Raw genomic sequence first — 19921 nt, 5'->3', positions numbered from 1 at the left:
ATTGAGTCTAGTTTTAGTATAAACAAACCTAATAGTCATATGAATTTTTTACAGAGAGAAATGTGGTTCGTAGTAAACAGAGGTCAGACCAGTCGAGTCCTAAAATAGGGGTAACTTTAACTAATAAACTGTACTAATTGGCCCAACCAAAAATTCTAGAAAAAAATTAGTAGATAGTTTTATGAGTCTAGATTCAGGGAAAATTTACAGATCTTAATTTCAAGTTTCGTAACTCGAGATATGATTTTTCTTGTGACTGTGACGCAAGTAGCTTAAAAGCTGTGAATGTAGAAACAAATAATTCAAAGTTCTAAAAATGTTAAACTAAGCTTAGTAACACCTCATACTCGACTCCGGCGACGGTCTCGGGTGTGGGGGCGTTACACATATATTGCCATGGCCATGCCATGGTCTTAAACTCGTAGTGTCGTAACCCAGTTATGGCCTTATCTTCAGGATGTCATAGCCTAGCTATGGTCTTACACACTTTTATATATACTGCCATGGTCCAACCATGATCTTACGTTCACAGTGCCACAACCCAGTTATGGTATTTTCACTAAAATGTCATAGCCTAACTATGGTCTTACATTTAAATATTGCCATGGTCAAACCATAGTTTTATCCGTCAATTCATCTTGTATCACGAAACAGTCGTACTCAATCTTGCGCTCTACTTAATTTGAACTTTCAATTCATTTTCTATATTTATGCAATAATCACAATTCAATAACAAAAATATGAAATAATACATTATCACTCCTAAATTAACAATTAATCATGAAAATTCAACCATATGAACTTATCTGGGCCAATTTGTAGAATTTGTTGTAATTCAGGGACTATTCAGCTAATTTCTTTTTTTCACGATTTTCTTCGTGTTCTTGACCTATAATATAAAATTATTCATTCATCAGCATCTAATTCAATTCTAATTCAGTTCACAATTTTATACCCTTTAATTTTCAAAATTACACAATTACCTTAATTTTTACTATTTTTACAATTTAGTCCCTCACCAATAAACCCATCAAATGAGCTAATTTTTCTAAATTAACACTTTATCTAATTATTTTAGGCTATTATACAATCTTTGATATTCAGAATTTCAACACCAAACCCTAATTCTTAACATTTTCATAATTTGATCCTAAAATCAATATCTATCAAAATTACTTAATAAAATCATCATATAGCAAAATTAAAGCTTCAAATCCATGTTAATTCATCATAAATATCCAGCATCCATCAATGGTAACTTTAAAAATTACTCATATAATAAAAAACTAATGAATTAGATAGTTGGACATAGTTGTAAAAGTCTCAAAAACATAAAAATTTCAAGAAATAAAAAAATTAAACTTACATGCAGTAAAAATATGAAAAACAAGCTCTACGGGCTCTTCTATGGCTGTTTTTAGCTGAAGATATGTGAAGAAATTGCTAGAAAATCTTTTATTTGTTATTTTATTTGTTTAATTTACAAAATTTCCAATTTTGTCCTTAGTTCACGTTGTTTTCTTGTTTATTTCTATACCCATGCCGCCCAGCCTATATAATTTAGGCTAAATTGCTCTCTAAGTTCTCCTTATTTACTTTTTGGACTATTTAATCACTATTTTCTTAATTTGCAAGTTTTGCACCTTTTTTAATTTAGTTCTTTTTAATTAATTAACTATCAAAACGTTAAAATTTTCTAAAGAAACTTAAATACTAACTCAATGACACTCCATAAATATTTATAAAAATACTTACGACTCAGTTTATGAAATCGAGGTCTCAATACCTCGTTTTTGAGACTAATAACCTAATAATTCTTTTTAAATCACAAAATTCACTAATTCAAGAATATTTCTAAATTCACACTTGACTCATAATTATTAAATAATGATAAAATTTTCAAACTCACTCGTCGGATTTAGTGATCTCGAATCACTGTTTCCGACATCATTGAAAATTGGGCTGTTACATTTACATTGCGAGAAAGATAACTTACTTCAATAAAGAATCTAAATGAGTTTGTAATCCTGTAAAAGAATCAAAGTGAGCATTTGATTCAAATACTCAAAAGGATTATTATGTCATCTACAATTCCAATTGGGAAAATGACTAGTCTTGGCTATCTATCACATCCCATATTTTTATTTATTATTTTGTCAATTTATTGAACAAGTAAGTATGTGGTCAAGTGGCAAGGAACTTAATTAAATTCCTAGAGATTCTACGTTAAATTCCCATCATTTACATGTTTTTATTTAAATTTTTAACATGTAAAATGGATGGTCAACCCTCTTGCTGTCCACCCCATAGTTGCCTTGCGGGGAAGATTCTTTCCTCTTTTATTGAGTCAACTTTCCCCCAATACCTCCCTTTTTCACTCCATGATCTGCTTTTTGTGTTTATGTTCCCTCTATTGCCATTTCCTTCTCCCTTTCCATATGATGGCCGACCAATGTGCCTAGACACCCTAAAACATCCATTTTTATTTTTATTCACTTTCTCTCATCTTTTTCTTTCTTCTCCTCCTTCCACCACCACTTTTTCTACATTTTACCATCATATCACCATCATACCACAACACCACTAGAACTTCCCCTCTCTTCCACACCTCCTCCTCTCTCACCACAGTTGCATTGTCGTCGCGCCTCCACCGCCGTAAATCATCATTTTCGTCGACTTTTATCTTCTATTTATTTCTTCTGTTAAAATCAAACTTCTAATCCTTCTCCCTTATTTTTCATAGACCATATACGATTCTACTGTCTATTCATTTTATTTTTGAATGGTGATTTCATTAGATAATCTTCCATTATAAACGAAATACTGTGGGATCAAGGATTTATCTATTCCTTAGGATTTTTCATAAGTGATCCTTAAACTCTAATGATAATATTTTCTTTTCCACTTATTAAAGTCGAATCTAATAATGCTTTTACACACTTGTGAAATGTTCTTCTTCGTACGCTTGGATTTGTATTCTTGCCTTACAAAAACGTACTCTCGTTATTGTGTAAGTATTAAAGATCCTCCAATCACAATTAATTCTTTCACTTTTATTCTCGATTAGGACGATTCTAACATTAAGGTTTGTTGTGCATTCTTGAAATGATATTCGTGAATCCCGAATCCATACTCTATTTTTTGTAAGCATGTATTTTGGGCAGCCAATTAAGTAAGTATCTTACTTAATCACTAAAATGTGAGATATTAACCAAAATATCATTATTTTGATATGATACGAAATTTTGTCAAAAACTAAGGTTCAAGGATTGATTTCATCCCTAAGAGTTGGATTCAAAGTCGATATCATCGGATTTTGCAAAATTAGATATGGGGATTTATTCATCTTAAAATGTGTGAAATTATTGTTAATTCAAAAAATTTTATAATATTAAATATTTATTTAAGAAAAAAAGAAACGCGAAATGTGCGAATACATTATATATTCAAATGGAATTACAAATTCGTTAGAAAGGAGGATTTCAAGTAAGTGATTTTGAACTTTCAAATATGTGATAATATAAATGTGTTTGTGCGATTTTCTGTTAAATGTGATGTTATACGATTTCTTGACACTCATGTATTGTGACATATAACGATATTTGATATGCATGAAAAATAAACATGCCACTGTTTCTGTCGATATTCTGATTCACATGTTAAGCATGCCATTACACCGGTTGTGATCTACATGTTAAGTATGCCATTACACAGATTTTGATTTGCATGTAAAGTATGGCTATTGAAAATTTTGTTCTATATGACATATCATATGCATGGGGTTAAGATATGATTGAAAGGAGGAAGATTCTAGTAGTTTAATAATCTACACATTCTAGTGGTTTAACCACGTTATTTAGCAGCTTGACTGCAATATAGTGGCTTGACCACATATACCTGATTTGGCAGTTTAATTGTGTTTTAATAAGCCATCGTTGCCAGGCAACCCGGGGTGGCAAGTCATGGTTGCCAGGCAACCCGGGATGGCTTAATTGATGTGTTTTTGGATAGACGAGTTTTGGGGAACTCATTATGGAGTGTAGCGGAGATGGGTAGGAAATGTTTCCTGAAAATTTGCATTGTTTTTTTGAAAAAGTTTGCATCGACATCATCGATATGCATACTGATAAAAGTGACACTACGATTATATGATTCTGTATATGTGATTTGTTATTCTATTGAGATTCTGTCTTAATTCCTGTTATTATGAAAATTGACCCATACTGGGCTTTAAAAGCCCACCCCTTTTAGTTCTGATTTTTCAAATAATAATAGAGGTTAGGACATGGGCTCAACTTACGGAGGCGCACTTGGATATTTTCGAATAAATTCCACAACAAATGTTGGACCTCAGTAACATCTATAATCAATTCTGTACAAGAGCGCACAAGACCCTATTGGCATGTCAATCACATCTTAACCTTTACTAAGTTCACACGAGCATCTTTTACATACATAAACATAACTTTTCAATTTAGTCCAACTTTAGCCTTTAGAGCCAATTCACAATCAATTAATCCACAATCAAACACATATACACAAATAAAATACATAACAACTTAAATAAATAAATACCATATAAACTTACATGATAAAAACACCAAACAAATTAAATCTTCAGGGACTAATCGATAATTTTAGCTTTTCCTTGATTACCTTCGGTTTGATCCAATTATTGATCTATACAATTATTCCATTCAATCCATCAATACCAAACATTTATACATTATGCCATGACATGAATGAACCAATATAATCTCATTTTTTGATACCCTTAATGTTTTACATGTTATTCAATTTAGTTCCTGAATTCGAAATAACCATATTTTCAATTTTGAGCCTCGATTTAAAAATCGACTTCAGTTACATACATTAGGGACCCTCTATTTCCTATTTGTATTGAAATTTCATAACGATTCCACATTTTATCCACTCTAGTCCTTATGTACAAAACTAACAATTAAACTTTACAATCCAGTCCTTTTCCATGATCTAAGCTTAAACTCTATCACTTTAACATCAATTTCTTTAAGAAATCAACAATAGCAACTTTAAAAAACTTTAACAATTTTGCAAATTGGTACGTGGGCTAGCTAAATCAAACTCTCATGACTTTAAAAGCATAAAAATTACAAGAAAATGACTTAATTGAGCACCTAATATTGGCTGAAAGTTTGAAGCTTCAAAAGGGTTTTTTTTTTCTTTCAAATTTGGTAAGAGGAAGAAGAAGTGTGAAAATATGACAATTTTATGTCAACTAAAAACCTATAACGATAAGACTTTTACTATTTAGTCCCTATGCCTAAATTAACTCTTAATTCAACAAAATCAACGAACCAAACTTTAATATACTTTCATACCAATTCCGTAAATATTCATATTTAATATTTATGGACTCAAAATTTACGGAGATGAAGTTCCAAAACCTCCTTTTTTGGCACCATTAAAAATCAGGTTGTTACATGGCTATAGTCAAAGACAAAATGGTTCTAAAGTACCAAGTTTTTTTTTATCAAAATAATACAAAAAAGTTTAATTATAAAAATGAGATACATTGTAGATTAATTACAAAAATGGGGTGTTTTTTTACAGTAAAATTGGATGCCGCCAATGTGACAGGCGACACCAGCTATAAAAATAATATTTTAATAAAATAAAATAAATAATAATATTTTAATGTAAAAAGGGGTGAAGCCAAATTGTCAGGGAACCCCTTCTTTCCCTCACTTATAGTTCTTTTTTTAATTTAGGGTTGTTTAATTTTGAATTTCATACATATATTTTATGGAAATTAGAAGCTAGTCCTTTTATTATCATTTATCGTAATTTAATCTTTGTATGTTTTCAATTTAAGTTAGTCAAATTATTTAATACTATTAAAATTAATCATTAAATTACTTACTTCAATATCAACTATTAATCATATTCATAAGAGGTTAATAAAATAATCAATTCAATAATTTATATATGAAAAATTAGAAAATTTTGATAACTTTATGTTTTTTGTTTTCTATAATTATACAATGTCTAGTATTTGCTAAGTTTGTTTTAAAGGTTTAATTATGAATTTTTATCTCTTTACTTTATAAAAATTCAGAAATTAGTCCCTTTAATTTGTTAAAATTTAATCATTGCACTTTACTAAAACTAATTCAATTGTCGATAAAAACATATAAAATTGAATAATTGATTCTTTTCTAATTTATCACATATAAATTGTTGAATTGATGATTTTATTAATTATGATAATAAAAGGACTAACTTCTAATTTCCATAAAATAGAGGCATAAATTTCAAAATTATACCACAACCACCCCAAATTAAAAATATATATTATTTTTACATTAAATATTATTTTTAATTTTTATTAAAATATTATTTTTATAGCTAGTACCGCCTAACACATTGACTGTACCCAAATTTTCGTAATTAATCTACAATCTATCTATTTTTGTAATTATTTTTGTATTATTTTAATAATGCAAAAATAAAGGAGAGATCATCACCGTTCACTTTGGCATTAGCAACTAATGTGAAAACTTTAGTGCATATGATCTCTATTATCGAACAATCTCTATTTTCACTAGTAACCTTGCTTTGTAAGCAAGGGAGAAAAATAATGAAGAACGTCACATAAAGAAATCAAACATCACGAATTGCCAGCCAAGAGATGTCGGATTAAATCCGAAACCTGAAACCACTCGAACAGTCAGAGATCAGCCACCAACGACGGCAAGCCCAGATCAACAACTGGATCGGAAGGTTGAAACAAACCAAAACAAGTAGCATTTGTAGGCTTTGGCACCGCCCAACCATCCACCATCCGTAGCCGCAGCGAAACTCTCATCCTGAAGTAGGGTACATCACCAGCAACAAAGCACCACACCCAGCCCTCAGCAAAACCCAGCTCAGAAGAGAGAATAGCCCAAAACGTTCCAAATCGTTAGTTCCGATGCTATCAGCATTGAATCTATCCAAAAGAACCGCCGAAACCACAAATCATAGTGGGGATTATTATTCAAAGAGGAAGGGAGCATGGAAAAGAGAATATAGGACAAGGAGAGGTACAGCCAACCACCGGCGGCTGGTCGTTGGCCGGCAAAGGGAGTGCAAAGGAAGAAAAGGGCTCCAGCGGTGCTTACGGTTTTAGATAAAAGTCAAACGAATTGAAAAACAAGAGTTTTTTTTACCTCGTGTAAAGACAAACAGTTGTACCTACGCATCCGCGTCATCTAATCAAATCACGTCGATTTCTCTTTTTTTTTTTTTGGGGAAGCTGTGGAGGTAACATGCTTACTTGAAGCTTTGAGAATTTATTAAGTCTAGCTTTAAAGAGGAGAAGAATCAAAATTTTGACAAATATAAAAACCTCAGAAAGAGAAGATACTGCAGAAGCAGTTAACTCATATGTGCAACCAACTATACCCGATATATATCAGGTCCAAAATCTTCATATGTGCTGAAATTACACGAGCTGTGTACAAAAAGAAAGACAGCAGTAACCTCTCGGGTCGAGGATGGGCGTTCAGGTGCCTTCCTAAAAATGAGAAACGTAGAAAAGCAATATAGCACAAGACTAGGCATATATCAACAGTGGGAAAACAATACATCAAAGAAAATCTTCCCTCCCCCATCCACATGAAAACTATATATATATCCTATAAAACTAACAATCAAGTCCTACATAAATTCTCTCCAAGCAAGCTTCAACTGTTTCCTCCAATGTATTCTTCTCCAAGTATCTACAATGCCATCACTTGGAAGGATCTCCACATCGACTGATTTGCTACTGTATAACTAGCCTTCTACTAGTTGTATATTTTAACTGGTTTCTCAAATGTGTTACGGTTCTGCAATAGTTGTATGCAACTTACAATTAGACACATCCAATACGGAGAACATAAGTAAAAAAGTACAATACACATAACTCGTAGGGAACTAGAGTCAACAATATTGTAGTACCTGATTAACATAAGTCCTTCTAGGAGAGGTATCAGAATGCTCTAAACCAAGGTATTGCTCCCAAGCCCCATAAACATCTCTTCTCTGAAGTGTATGCACAAATAAATTAAAACACCAGTATCCAAATAAAAATAGAAATTCTATAATATAGGTGATCAACTGTGAAGACAGAAACACAGTGAAGAAACCAAGATATACCTGAAAACGTTTGAACACAATGTCAGAGTCTTGTAGATACTCTGGTTGGCCCAATGACATAAATGCAAACTTCCACTGAACAAAGAGATAGGAAAAACAACAGGAGAGGGGAGTCAAAACCTGATTTCAGGGTCCCATATATACATAATGGCTTGTAAGGGAATGAAAGGCATTGTGAAAATGAGAATAAAAATGGTAAATTTGTAGGTTCACTGGGGGGAAAGTGAAATGAAAGAAGGGAATGGCAAAGATGAGTAAGAAAAGTATGAAAACACCTTGGAGAACTCTTCATCAGAAACTTGCAATTTCTTTTGTATCCGCAATTTAACTTCCGCTAGAGTTTCACCTTCATGAATGACCAAGAAAAAGGGCTCACCAAAATTTTGCACTTGCTGTTAAAAGAAAAAAGAGTATAAATTCTTAGAACATGCAAATAATGTAGAATAGCTGGACATTCCAGCCAATATCTCAAAAGTCAAAACAGATCATGAATATTAATCAATTCATCCATCTTGTATACCATCTGGTTCTGGGCAGTCTCTTTATTAAAATGGTAGACATGAATCAATCGATTATTGGGACCAAGATTCTTTTCTTCTTCTGGGACCTGGGATTTTACATAAATGAAGTTAGATCTGTTAATAGATTATGCAGACATCTCTTAAGAAATGACCAGAGATACTTATTCTATCGTGAACAAACTCGTAAGAAATTTTGCTTAGCACCATAACTACATGAAAATACTCTAAAAACAACATAACCCAAATGTAAACATGAAAAGAAGTTATAATGACACGATACAGATTTTTAGAATACCCTACTCACTATATAATCTACCAGCTTTTGTAACCAGAACTTGTTCCAATATGAATGTTACTTTTCTTCAATAGCCATTCTTGAAAAAATAAGGTACAAACAATAGAATGTTACTTATACTTTCGATGAACCACTAGAAAAGCTATACCCACATAATTTTAAAAAAGAACAGTCCTCATCTATTTACTTCAACAGGATGGAAAAGGGAAAACTTGCCTCTTCTGCACGCAATGTCCAATACTGATCATTTATGTTCTCAATCTTTTCACTGGGTGGAAAGATCTGGAGAAAAGAAAAAACACGAGATGAAACAATGAGTCACATAAGAAACACACATACTTATCTGCCATCCCATTAGGATGCTTCAAATTCAACTGTCTAGAATAACTCTAGATTAAATTTATATACAATCTAAATTGTAACTAGCAATCAGATTTCAACCATTTCTACCTTGTAGATCTTGTGATAGAAGACTTCAAGCAATCTAAGCTCTGCATTAGGATGTGACAACTCCACCTGTTTCATAGTGCAAGAATAGAAAAGCAAAGCTGTAGTCAGTATGAACTTCAAGTTGCATGGGAAGTCTATAAAGATAATACACCTCGAATGGGAGATTATGCATTAACATATGATAGATAGAATCTTCCTTATGATATGAAAATATGCAAAGATTCTGGCCGGTTCTCATATTCAAACAATGGCCAATTTTCCTCTAATAAAAGGAGACTAGAAAATGATTTTCATTGCAAAAACAGAGCTAGAAGAGCCCATCATCTTTAATAACACTATCCATCTTTAGGCTTCAAGTATTTAGAATATAGAACAATAGTATCCAAAACATACCTTAGTCTTAAGTTCATCAATCACATCTCCAACAGTGCTCTGTTTGGGCAATCTAATATTATGAATTACCACCTAAAAATCATGATAAATGTTGTTACACAAAAGGCCCATAAACAATGTAAGATCATAAAAGAAAGAGGTAACCGGGAAGAGTAGATACAAATTCTGTACTTACTTCATCCTTAGTAGCATGATGGAAAGCAACTTTCAGGTTTTTCAGACCTTGCAATTCTGGCAAAGGGATATCCAGAACTTCATAATACAAAATGTCAGAAGTCTGAAAATTAAGAAACACAAGTGATCAGTCAATATAAATTTTGCATAGAAGGAAGAGACATAGCAAGGATTTCAAAACCCATATGTGCTACCTGATTATAGTGGATCAACATTTCTGACAGAGTCTCTACTCCTCGGTATTTAATAGGTTGAGGCTTAGGCTGTTGAGAGTAGCAGTTGTGAGATGTGAGCCTGATTTTGGATGGATCATCCAAGCCAATTTTGTGAGCCACTCTTTCCACAACATCATCATAAGTATGTATCTTTGACCTTGAATGTTAAAGAACAAACCAAGTATAAATATCTGACAACTACGTAATAATTCTTGTACTTTCTGAACAGTAATTTGCATTAGAAGTACTTACAACTCTAGACAGAAATCATCTTCCTTTGGTCTCTCCAGAAAACGAAAATGAACAATCTAAGCAGGCATCAAATCACAAAAACTTAATTGAGGTGCAAGAATCCAAACACAAATTGAAGAATAAAAGTTGTCAAAGGCAATTCTCAGAAACAATCTAAAACCTTTTGCCTATAGAAGCTATGTTGTTAGGTTCAATGCAGTTTCTTCAAAAAGTTAAATAGAAACAGCCATCAATATGTTATTCCTTTTTTTCCTTTTATGATCAACAATTAATTAACATCCTGAAAGAATGAAGGTACCATGTCAATGTAGAGAATATTACTAGAACTGAGTATAAAATATAGGCATCTCCTCTCCTCTCTGGTACTATATCTACATATTGCTTTATAAAACTAATACCAGGGTGCAAATGGTGGACCTCCAATGCCTCACAGGAAGGACAGAGGGTATAATATAAACATTTATCAGCCTCCCAGAACAAATCAGTAAACATAAACCTGAGAAATACCAATAAAATATTCAGCAAGTCTCCACATACTAATGGTACCTGACGATTGTGCACGTACTCCAGAAATGAAGGCACATCTGGATATTGGCATGCTTCTTCACTTGCAATTGGAAGAGACTTCTGAAAGCATATAATATCCCCATCTTCAATCTGCAAGCAAAGATAGTATCACTGGCAATTTACATTGAAAAAAGATATATGTCCCAAAGCAAAATATACCTGACTTAACCGGAATGAACATCTTTTATCAAGATGCTCACACATCACACAAGGCTCAAACTTTATTTCCTAAAAGATACGAAAATCAACAAGTAAGATAATTTGATCAAGAAATTTTAGTTAAGCGTCAATGCATTGCAGACATATTTAAGGAGTAACAAACCTCATAAAGTTCAATTTCTTCATCAGGAGCAAAGCCAGCCATTTGATTTAGCTTGGTTATATTTTCTATTGGCTTGCCAGAAAGTTTTACCAAGAGCCTACCAACATAACTGCAATGGAACAACGTGCAATGTCAGAAAGTATGAGAAACATGAAATAAAGAAGATAAATAGGAAAGTGTAAATACCGTAATTCTCCTTTCTCAGCGTCATAAAGCTTGAAGAAAAGCATAATATCTTCCCTAGTTTTGTCAGGTGGAGGAACAGGCCGTAAATCCTGAAGTTATCCACAAAATGAGACAAAAACAAGGTACCATCTGAAAACTTAAAACAATGATCAACAAAACAACATTACCGGTCCACGCCCAACTTCCAAGAACAGTTTTAGTTCTGCATTATGAGCCTTATTTGACATATCCCTCAACTGTCCAACCTAAAACAACCAAATAGAAGCTGCTTAAATAATAGGTATAATAATCCAAAAAAACTAGGACAAACAGTGCTCCTCATCAACTACTGCATCCATAAAATTGGTTCACCTTTGTTCAAATGAATGCATCTCGGAAAAATTCCTATCATAAACTTCTCCAAAGAATAAAAAATTGCTAACAGAACCGTTTAAATTAACATAATTCTATAAATTTAGCCAAAGCTTTTGAATCAACATCTATTATTCCCACTCCCATGTAAATCACCAGCACTGGTCCCCTTCTATTAGATACCTCAGCATTGAGAAGCAAAGTTAAGGAAATATAAACAGGAAGACAAGAAAGTATAACTACTTACAGGCTGAGCCTCCTCCTGAGGGGTTAAAGGTCGATTCGGACGATATGTATGGTTCTGCCTCTTAGCCCAAATCCAGTAACGTTGATATTGCACTGGTATGCCAAACTCTTTTGCAAGTTCCTCCTGGAAACCAGCCGAATTAAACATTTAAAGGAAAATGATAACATCATAAACCCATAACAACAAATTGCAAAGACAGAAAGAAAGTCGTTTGCTCATTAGGACAGTAGGAAAAAGTAAGAAGGATGCTAAGACATATGTATAGCACATAATATATAAATTTATGGAATGTCAACACAAATGCCATCTGCTCATCCACATGACAAATATTGAAACACCAAGCTCCCCAAAAATTACCCTCTAGCACCACTATCCCCAAAAGATCTATCAAAATAACTCAAGTCCATATTCTCAGATTTCAATAAATATTTCAGAAATGTGCTGTTTGACAATCAGAATTATGATGTTGAACTTTGAGTCCAAAGAATAGATAGCAAGGTCATCACTCAACAACCACAATAATCAGATGAGATATTTTGTTTCAATTGCATATTATAAGTTATAAGTGGTACCTTAAATTCATTGAAAGGTGTCTGCTTCTGAATACGGAAACTCCTAACTTTGTCATGATCCACAAGATCAAAATATATGTCCTTTCCAATCTGTTCTAGAAGATCTTCGTCTCTTGCAACCTAAATGCATTAATGGTATTCACTAATGCGAAGATGAAAAGCAAAAATAGCTAAAGATGCCAAAACCTTAATTGCAATATATAACCTTTATAATAGTATAAAGGTGAGCCTGTGCTTTATATCTCCTTTTATCGTCCTCCTCTTCCTGTTCTTTCTTTAACCTTATCTGAGAAATTAGAAATTAAATCATTACTCCAGATCTACAACATCTATGTTAGTAGAAGCATAAAGACAAAAGTTAGAGCTTTCATATCAGTTGCAAGTAAATGGAGATATTACCTTCAAATGTTCAGCAATGTCCTTCTCATCAACATCGCAAACTATTTTGTCCTTATCACTTTCACGTATATAAACAAGCATGTATGCATTTGAGTATTTTGTAAATTTGAAAGGTGTGTTATTGAAGCCAGGATTTGTCTGTGGCAACTGTTGAATCAACAGATAAAGGCAAAAATTCAAATAAATTGACATACTGTACACAAATAGACAGGGTTTTTAAAGTGGAATATAGAAACATTACCTCTTCCTCACCACCATACTGCTCTTCCAATGCCCTCTTCATATCTTCTTTCGTTACCCGTTCGTCATCAAATTTATACCTGACAAAACAGAGGTCGATTAAAGGGTTCCCCCATCTTAAAGTAAAAAATTAATTAAAACCAATATTAAATGGAAAAGTACTTGAAAGGCCAAAATATTTTTGGATGTGATGACATATAATACACTGAGATCAACGATGAAAACCAAAACTAAACTCCAAACAAAGCATTGCTAGAAGACAGTACTAATTTGAACAACTGAGAAATGCCTGAGCTAAACACAAGTCATTCATATATTAAGTGCAAGTCTCAAAACCACACCAACTTCTGGAATAACTATAGAGTATGATAATGTTAATATTTCAATGTAGAAAAAGGAGCATTGAAATTTCATGCTAAACAGTATCATTAAATACTAAAACTAATCACAGATAACATATTTTAAGCCAATCACACCATTCTCTAAGAATCGTTTTTCAATTCAAGAAAAATAGGAACCCATAGAAGCACGTGAGATTGTGATCATATTAGTCAACTATCAATGCAAAAATGCTGCTCACCATTGGTCAGAAAGGGTCGGCCTGATAAAAGCATAATAATGTCCACCATGTACTCCTCCACTATGAACTAAGACACTGTAAAACAAAACAGTACATTGAAAAGATTTGCAGGGAAGCAAGGTAGTAAAGCAGGGAAACAACTTGTACAAAGTATTACCAACTTGCCTCAGTTAGGAACAGATTAGAAGTACTAGTGGAGTGAATTATATAAAAAATCCCTAGACAATAATACCTGTGGAGAGTGTAAAGGTTGCGAACACTCGTATCAGCATCAGGTGATAGATACTTCCGATCTTCTCTATCAAGGTCAAGCTGAAGAGGAAATTCATAGCGGTCGTTTATCTAGAAAATGGCAGCAACTGTTAATCCAAATAGCCCATGCTATCATGCATAGTATCTAAATTCACATGAAAAACACAACACCCACTTAAAGAAACAGTTCCATTCCCACAGTTAAAAGGACATGATCACTGGGAATCAGTTTCCAAACAGTGATTGGCAAATTTTTAAACAAGATCAGACAGTAATAGTAATTCCAGTCATGAAAAGCAAAACATACTAAGTAAAGATAAAGCAACAACATAAAAGTTTTAAGAAAATATATCTATTTATATACTTTCACTCATGAACAGGAGCAATATGATCGCGGCATGTTATGATTTCAAATATAAAGAAGATTTTATCAATGTTTTCCAAAATACCTCACAACATGATTAATCAATATTGAAGAAAGGGGATCTGAAGACTTAACAGGGGGAAAAAAAGAAAAGTTCTATTAAACATAGAGATTAGAATTTGAGTACATAGATTGGATTTGGCGCAGCAGGGCAAGGAACCAGTAGAATTATTTTTCTAGCATATCACATTACATAGACCAAAGCCTTGAAATATTTTATAAATAAATACTAAAATATGAGTAACAAAAGCACCCCAACTATCTAACATCTTCAGAAGTAAACTGATTTCCAACACTGACCTTTACCATTGTATCCCGCATAAAATCATACTCAAAACGCTTTAGCTGAAGCTGAAGAACAGGGGGAAAGTCAATAAATAAGACACCTTTCTTCGCATCCTGAAATGAGCAACAGATTTTGGCACACAATTACAATATGTCATTTGAACTTAAATTAATCTGATTACCCAAGTTTGTGCCAGTAGAATATGGCCTGGCTTAAAGTAACTTGATGAGTTAAACCTTCAATCCATATTTCAAACCCCCAGGAAAGAAATTTCATCACAGATAAAGTTCAACCATAGAACAAATTGCCAAAACTTTCTTTATGCAATATTCTGACAATAAATGGGTCATTTATAAAAAAAATTCTAGCCCAGTTCTCACCACCTCAAGTGGAAAAAAATGTAACTGACCTGTAAGCCATGTTCTTCAGCATGATATTTATTGTCACCCTCAAGGCGCTCAACTTCCACATACTTATCAAAAGAAGCATAAACATCCCGACATCCTTTGACGTCAAGCTGAAGGTCTGGAACAAATATACACACTCACTATTTGCTTTTATGGGATACATTCAGCATTCCAAATTAATATTGTTATAAACATCAGTAACAAATAAATACCATAAAATGATTCCTTTCTTGTAGACTTGTAATCCACATTGATGCATTCAATATAATTCATATGGTGACCCTCAAACAACTTCTGTATTGTCCCCTCTACAACAGTTCCCTGAAAAAATAAAAGGGGAACAATCAATAACATGATTTTATATGCGTATAACGGGGAATATTAAAAAAAAGAATTCAAAGTGAGTACCTTCATTTTATCTTCAAGCTTTTCACACAAGACTCTGTTGAGTTCTTGTACATCATGTTGCATGAAGGAATCATATGTATCCCATCCAAAAGATTTGGTCAACTCCTTTGTTGCAACACTAGTGTCATTATATTGAAGCTTGTAAAATAAACTCTGCAGAGCCAAAGGAATGCTTCCTATAGGCATGTCATTTTCAGTTGTTGGCATGTGGTACACAGCCTGAATTAAAACATTGAAAATACATGTTTCACTCCAATTAAAGTAAGAACACAAGAACAATCCAAATTGAATGGAAAAACAAGAGACACACCTTTCTGAAGTATGGTATATGGTATAGGGTCTGCAGAAGCGAGTTCATGTAACAAGTTGCTCCTTGGTTCTTAAGTCCAACAAAACCAGTCTCTTTCTTTGAGTCATATGACCAATAATCCAATATCTTACGGACAACAACCTCAGCTTCAACAACAACAGTATCATTCACAATATACCCTTTACTAGGGTCATAAAGATCACTGAGAGGCATAAATGGTGTGAAACCCCAATCACTCTCTCTTGCATTGAACTGGTGTTGAGTGTCTGCAAATGAAAGCCAAAAGCAAGACACTAGATAAGTTTAGATGAACTTCACTATTGAATTAGGAATGACAAGAGGAATCTTCAATATCACAGAGGTTTCTTCCTTCCAGCAATATATCAAATACATACACTAAACACCCAACTGCTTGCAATAAACATAACAAAAATGATCTGACAAATAAAGGGCATCATCTAATCACCCTATCGTGAAAAAAAAATCAATTTCAGATAACATTGGAAATTAATCCTTTCATACTGATTCTGCTCATCAAAATTATCCATGGACATATTTCTTTTTCAATTCTACAATATTACTTGATTTCAATAAAATAGGAATGACAAAAATCTGTTGGCCGTTCAAGAAACAGATGGAGCATAAGATGAATCATGTCAACATTTAATAAAGCATAATGATGTGGACCATGTTGATCTAAAATAAAACAAAAAAGGAAGTGGATCATGTCAACGTAAAATAAAACAAAAAAGATGTGGCCAAAACTAGAATATGAGCAAAAACAAGCAAAACATATATTAGAATTGTCACTAAAAACACAACTCCCAGTTAAATCACCTTGAAAATAGAATGCATAAAAATATAGAATAAGGAAATATTACAAAAAAATCCTGTTCACTCTATTTGGACCAGAGTGCTTGTGGGAGAAATTAATATTGAAAAAGGGTATAAATAAATAATGTTATATCCTGTTCGTAACTAACTAGCTGTCTGAAAATCTAAAATTAAATCAATATAAGGTTGTAATATATAGACAGAATATCAAAAAATAATATATTGAGAAAAAAATGTTTTGAGAACCGCTAAAATAGTCATTATCATCAAAAAGAATATCCTAACATCCAGAGCACTAAATCAGTTTTGATTACCACAAACTTCTAATTTTGATCAAAACCTCCCTAATTTTGAAATTTTATATATGTTACAACAGATTCTCGTAAACATCATATTTCCTTTCAAACCAAGTCTTCCCAAAATCCAAGTGCGATAGATAATTGGATGAACCAAATCATGAATCTCCTATTTTCATTCCTTAGCCCAGCTACAAAAAAGCATGGTTGTAACTATGTCCACAATCTGAACCATCACCTACCGTGAAAAAGCTAATGAATGAACACTACATAAGAAACACAATTGAGCATTGACTACCGGCACAAGAAACAATTTCTTTCCAGGCAATGCAAGATTGCATTAAAGTGAAACCTCCATGTATAGGAATGAAAAGTGTAGGAAATGCAATAAAGGCTGCTGTTATAAATTACTAACGAAAAACACCAAACCTAATAACAGTAAGAATATACCCTTTCTTATTGAATACTTGTGATGGACTTGATTAACCACCGCCAAGCTAAATTGAGCATATCTACTCCAACCATATGGCAATGCAGAAGAATCCGCAACATCTAGGTACATTGACAAGTGGTCCACATTGTTTCCCTTTGGAAAAATTAGTATCCGCCTGCAGAGAAGAATCAGCACAACATCCAAAAAATCAATAACATGAGAGATTGCACCTGACCAACCAAACATATTCCAATAACAACAAAGAAATTCCCACTTTACCATTTATAACCACCAACAACAAATATATCTGAATAGTGCTTCTTGGTGTTCAGCCTAGAAAAATTCTCAATTGTCCAAGTGAATTTCATTGATTGAGGTTCCTCCACTTGCTGATTCTCATTTGTGTTAGCAGGCTCGACTTGAGAAACTAAAATTAAGCAAAATCATGAAATCAACAAAAAAAGAAATAAACTTAAAACCCTAACAACCTAACTAATCAATTTATTATTCCATAATCACACCATAATTACAAACAAAACCGAACTCTGGATCAACTTAAGATTGTCAGAAAAATAATTCGAATTACAGTATACTAAAAGAATTCTAGAAGGAATAAAAACACAAACCTTCCATTGGCTGAGGTCCTTCAACAATATCCGTATGCGGCACGAGCATCTCCTCGTCTTCTTGCTGTTACAAAATCCAAATTTCCAAAATATCAAAGCACTGATCAACCTAAAACTAACCCTAACGCTCTCAACTAAAACCCTAATTATTACACCCTGAATACATTAAGAAAAACACTATCAATCCCACGAAATCCACGTCCAAATTAATCACTTATCAATTGAAAAACATAACAGAAAAAGAGAATTTCAGGAAAAAAATTCTTTAAGCATTTCCACGAAGACAAAAAAATCAAAGAAAAATATCGAAGTGTTTAATCAAAGTGAAGAGAGGGAAGAATGGTGCGTACATCTACCGGCGGAGTAGTCATCAAAGTCATGAGTGCGGACGTGGGCCGTCGATCATAAAACGAAGAAATCAGAAAAAAGAAAAAAAAAAAAAGAAAAATATGAATTAAAGAGCAAGATCAAATTGAAAAAAAAGAAAGAAAGAAAAGGAATTTTTTATGAAAGAAAGAAGGAAGAGAGAAGCAGAGTAAAAGGCATAGAGAACTGAGGTTTCAGTAAACAAAAATTAAAGGAGTCTTTACAGTTTTACTTCAATGGGAGGGTTAATATTGACATTTCATATTCATAGAAAAAGGTGATTTTGGAAAATGCAAAAATGAAGTGGGGTGCAAGGGATGACAACAAACAAATTGGAAAAAGACACGTGGAAAACTAGTTGGAAGTTGCGCGGATTACTGACGTGGCCGAAAAGTTGATGTAAAAGAAAAAGAAAAGTTTGTATATAATTTCAGGTTATAATTATTACTTTTCAAGAAGAGAATAGGAAAATTAGATTTTTGCTATTGATTTTAATTTTCTTTTCTGAAAAATTTTATAATTAATTAAAAATATTAAGAATGACGTGAAATTATAATTATATATAATTTTTCTCATGTAAAATGTATCTAATAATAAAACTCTCTATTATCTAACTGTTTGTATAAAATAAAATACAATAAATAATAATATATATGCTTTCAATCTAATAATAGTATAAATCTAATATATGAAATTAAAATAAAATAAAATAATTTGGATTCTAGCATTATTTGTTTGTATTAATATTTTATAATTTTTATAATTTTATTTTTGTTTAAATTCTTTGAAAAAAATTAATGTTATTTGAAAAAACAAAATTAATTTAAATTAATGTTATTAAATGTGATTTTACTTAAAATATATATTTTAAGTTTAACAATTTATTGTAAAATAATTTTAATATTTTCCGCATTAAAAATTAAATTTTAAAATTTAATATATATTTGTGTTAATTTTATTTATAGTTTTTATTTTCTATAATTTATTTAACTTAATTTATAGATAGAATTATAATTAATTATATTTTTATATTTTTAATGTATATTATATTCATGCATATTTCAATAGATCAACATTTAGAATGAATATTGTTTAAGCTACATATCGCACGAAAAGAGCGATATAAAACAAGTATTTATATATGCATAATCTTCTATTTATATAAAATTTGTTGAATAAATATAAATTCATGATTCGGAAATATAATTATTTATCAAATTATTTATAATTAACTATTGACTATCAATTATGTTTTGATATACATCTAAAAAAAATACGTCAATTGAATCTTAATTCGATTGGCATAGATGTGGGTCCGAGTGAGCTGAAATGCATTATCCTCCTATTTATGGGTT

General features: G+C 32.2%; 1 protein-coding gene across 1 annotated transcript; it reads right to left on the bottom strand.

Moving 5' to 3' along the window:
* Positions 1-7410: 7410 nt before the first annotated feature.
* LOC108463940 (ubiquitin C-terminal hydrolase 12) lies at positions 7411-18809 on the bottom strand. The gene is made up of 32 exons (XM_017763958.2): positions 18551-18809; positions 18201-18264; positions 17854-18001; positions 17592-17749; positions 16012-16277; positions 15702-15920; positions 15506-15614; positions 15296-15411; positions 14901-14999; positions 14157-14266; positions 13925-13999; positions 13346-13424; positions 13105-13251; positions 12911-12991; positions 12706-12825; positions 12134-12256; positions 11703-11780; positions 11536-11624; positions 11350-11458; positions 11187-11255; positions 11007-11117; positions 10461-10516; positions 10188-10365; positions 9995-10096; positions 9820-9891; positions 9427-9492; positions 9193-9258; positions 8681-8767; positions 8436-8552; positions 8161-8235; positions 7963-8046; positions 7411-7850 (listed from the first exon to the last, which is right to left on the bottom strand). Exons 1-32 carry the CDS (start codon positions 18578-18580, stop codon positions 7809-7811), a joined length of 3345 nt encoding a protein of 1114 aa, XP_017619447.2. The 5' UTR covers positions 18581-18809; the 3' UTR covers positions 7411-7808.
* Between the last annotated feature and the right edge of the window lie 1112 nt (positions 18810-19921).

Source organism: Gossypium arboreum, chromosome 2 (assembly GCF_025698485.1).
Source record: "Gossypium arboreum isolate Shixiya-1 chromosome 2, ASM2569848v2, whole genome shotgun sequence".
In the NCBI taxonomy this organism is placed as follows: domain Eukaryota; kingdom Viridiplantae; phylum Streptophyta; class Magnoliopsida; order Malvales; family Malvaceae; genus Gossypium; species Gossypium arboreum.
This window is presented reverse-complemented; position numbering and strand designations above follow the sequence as displayed.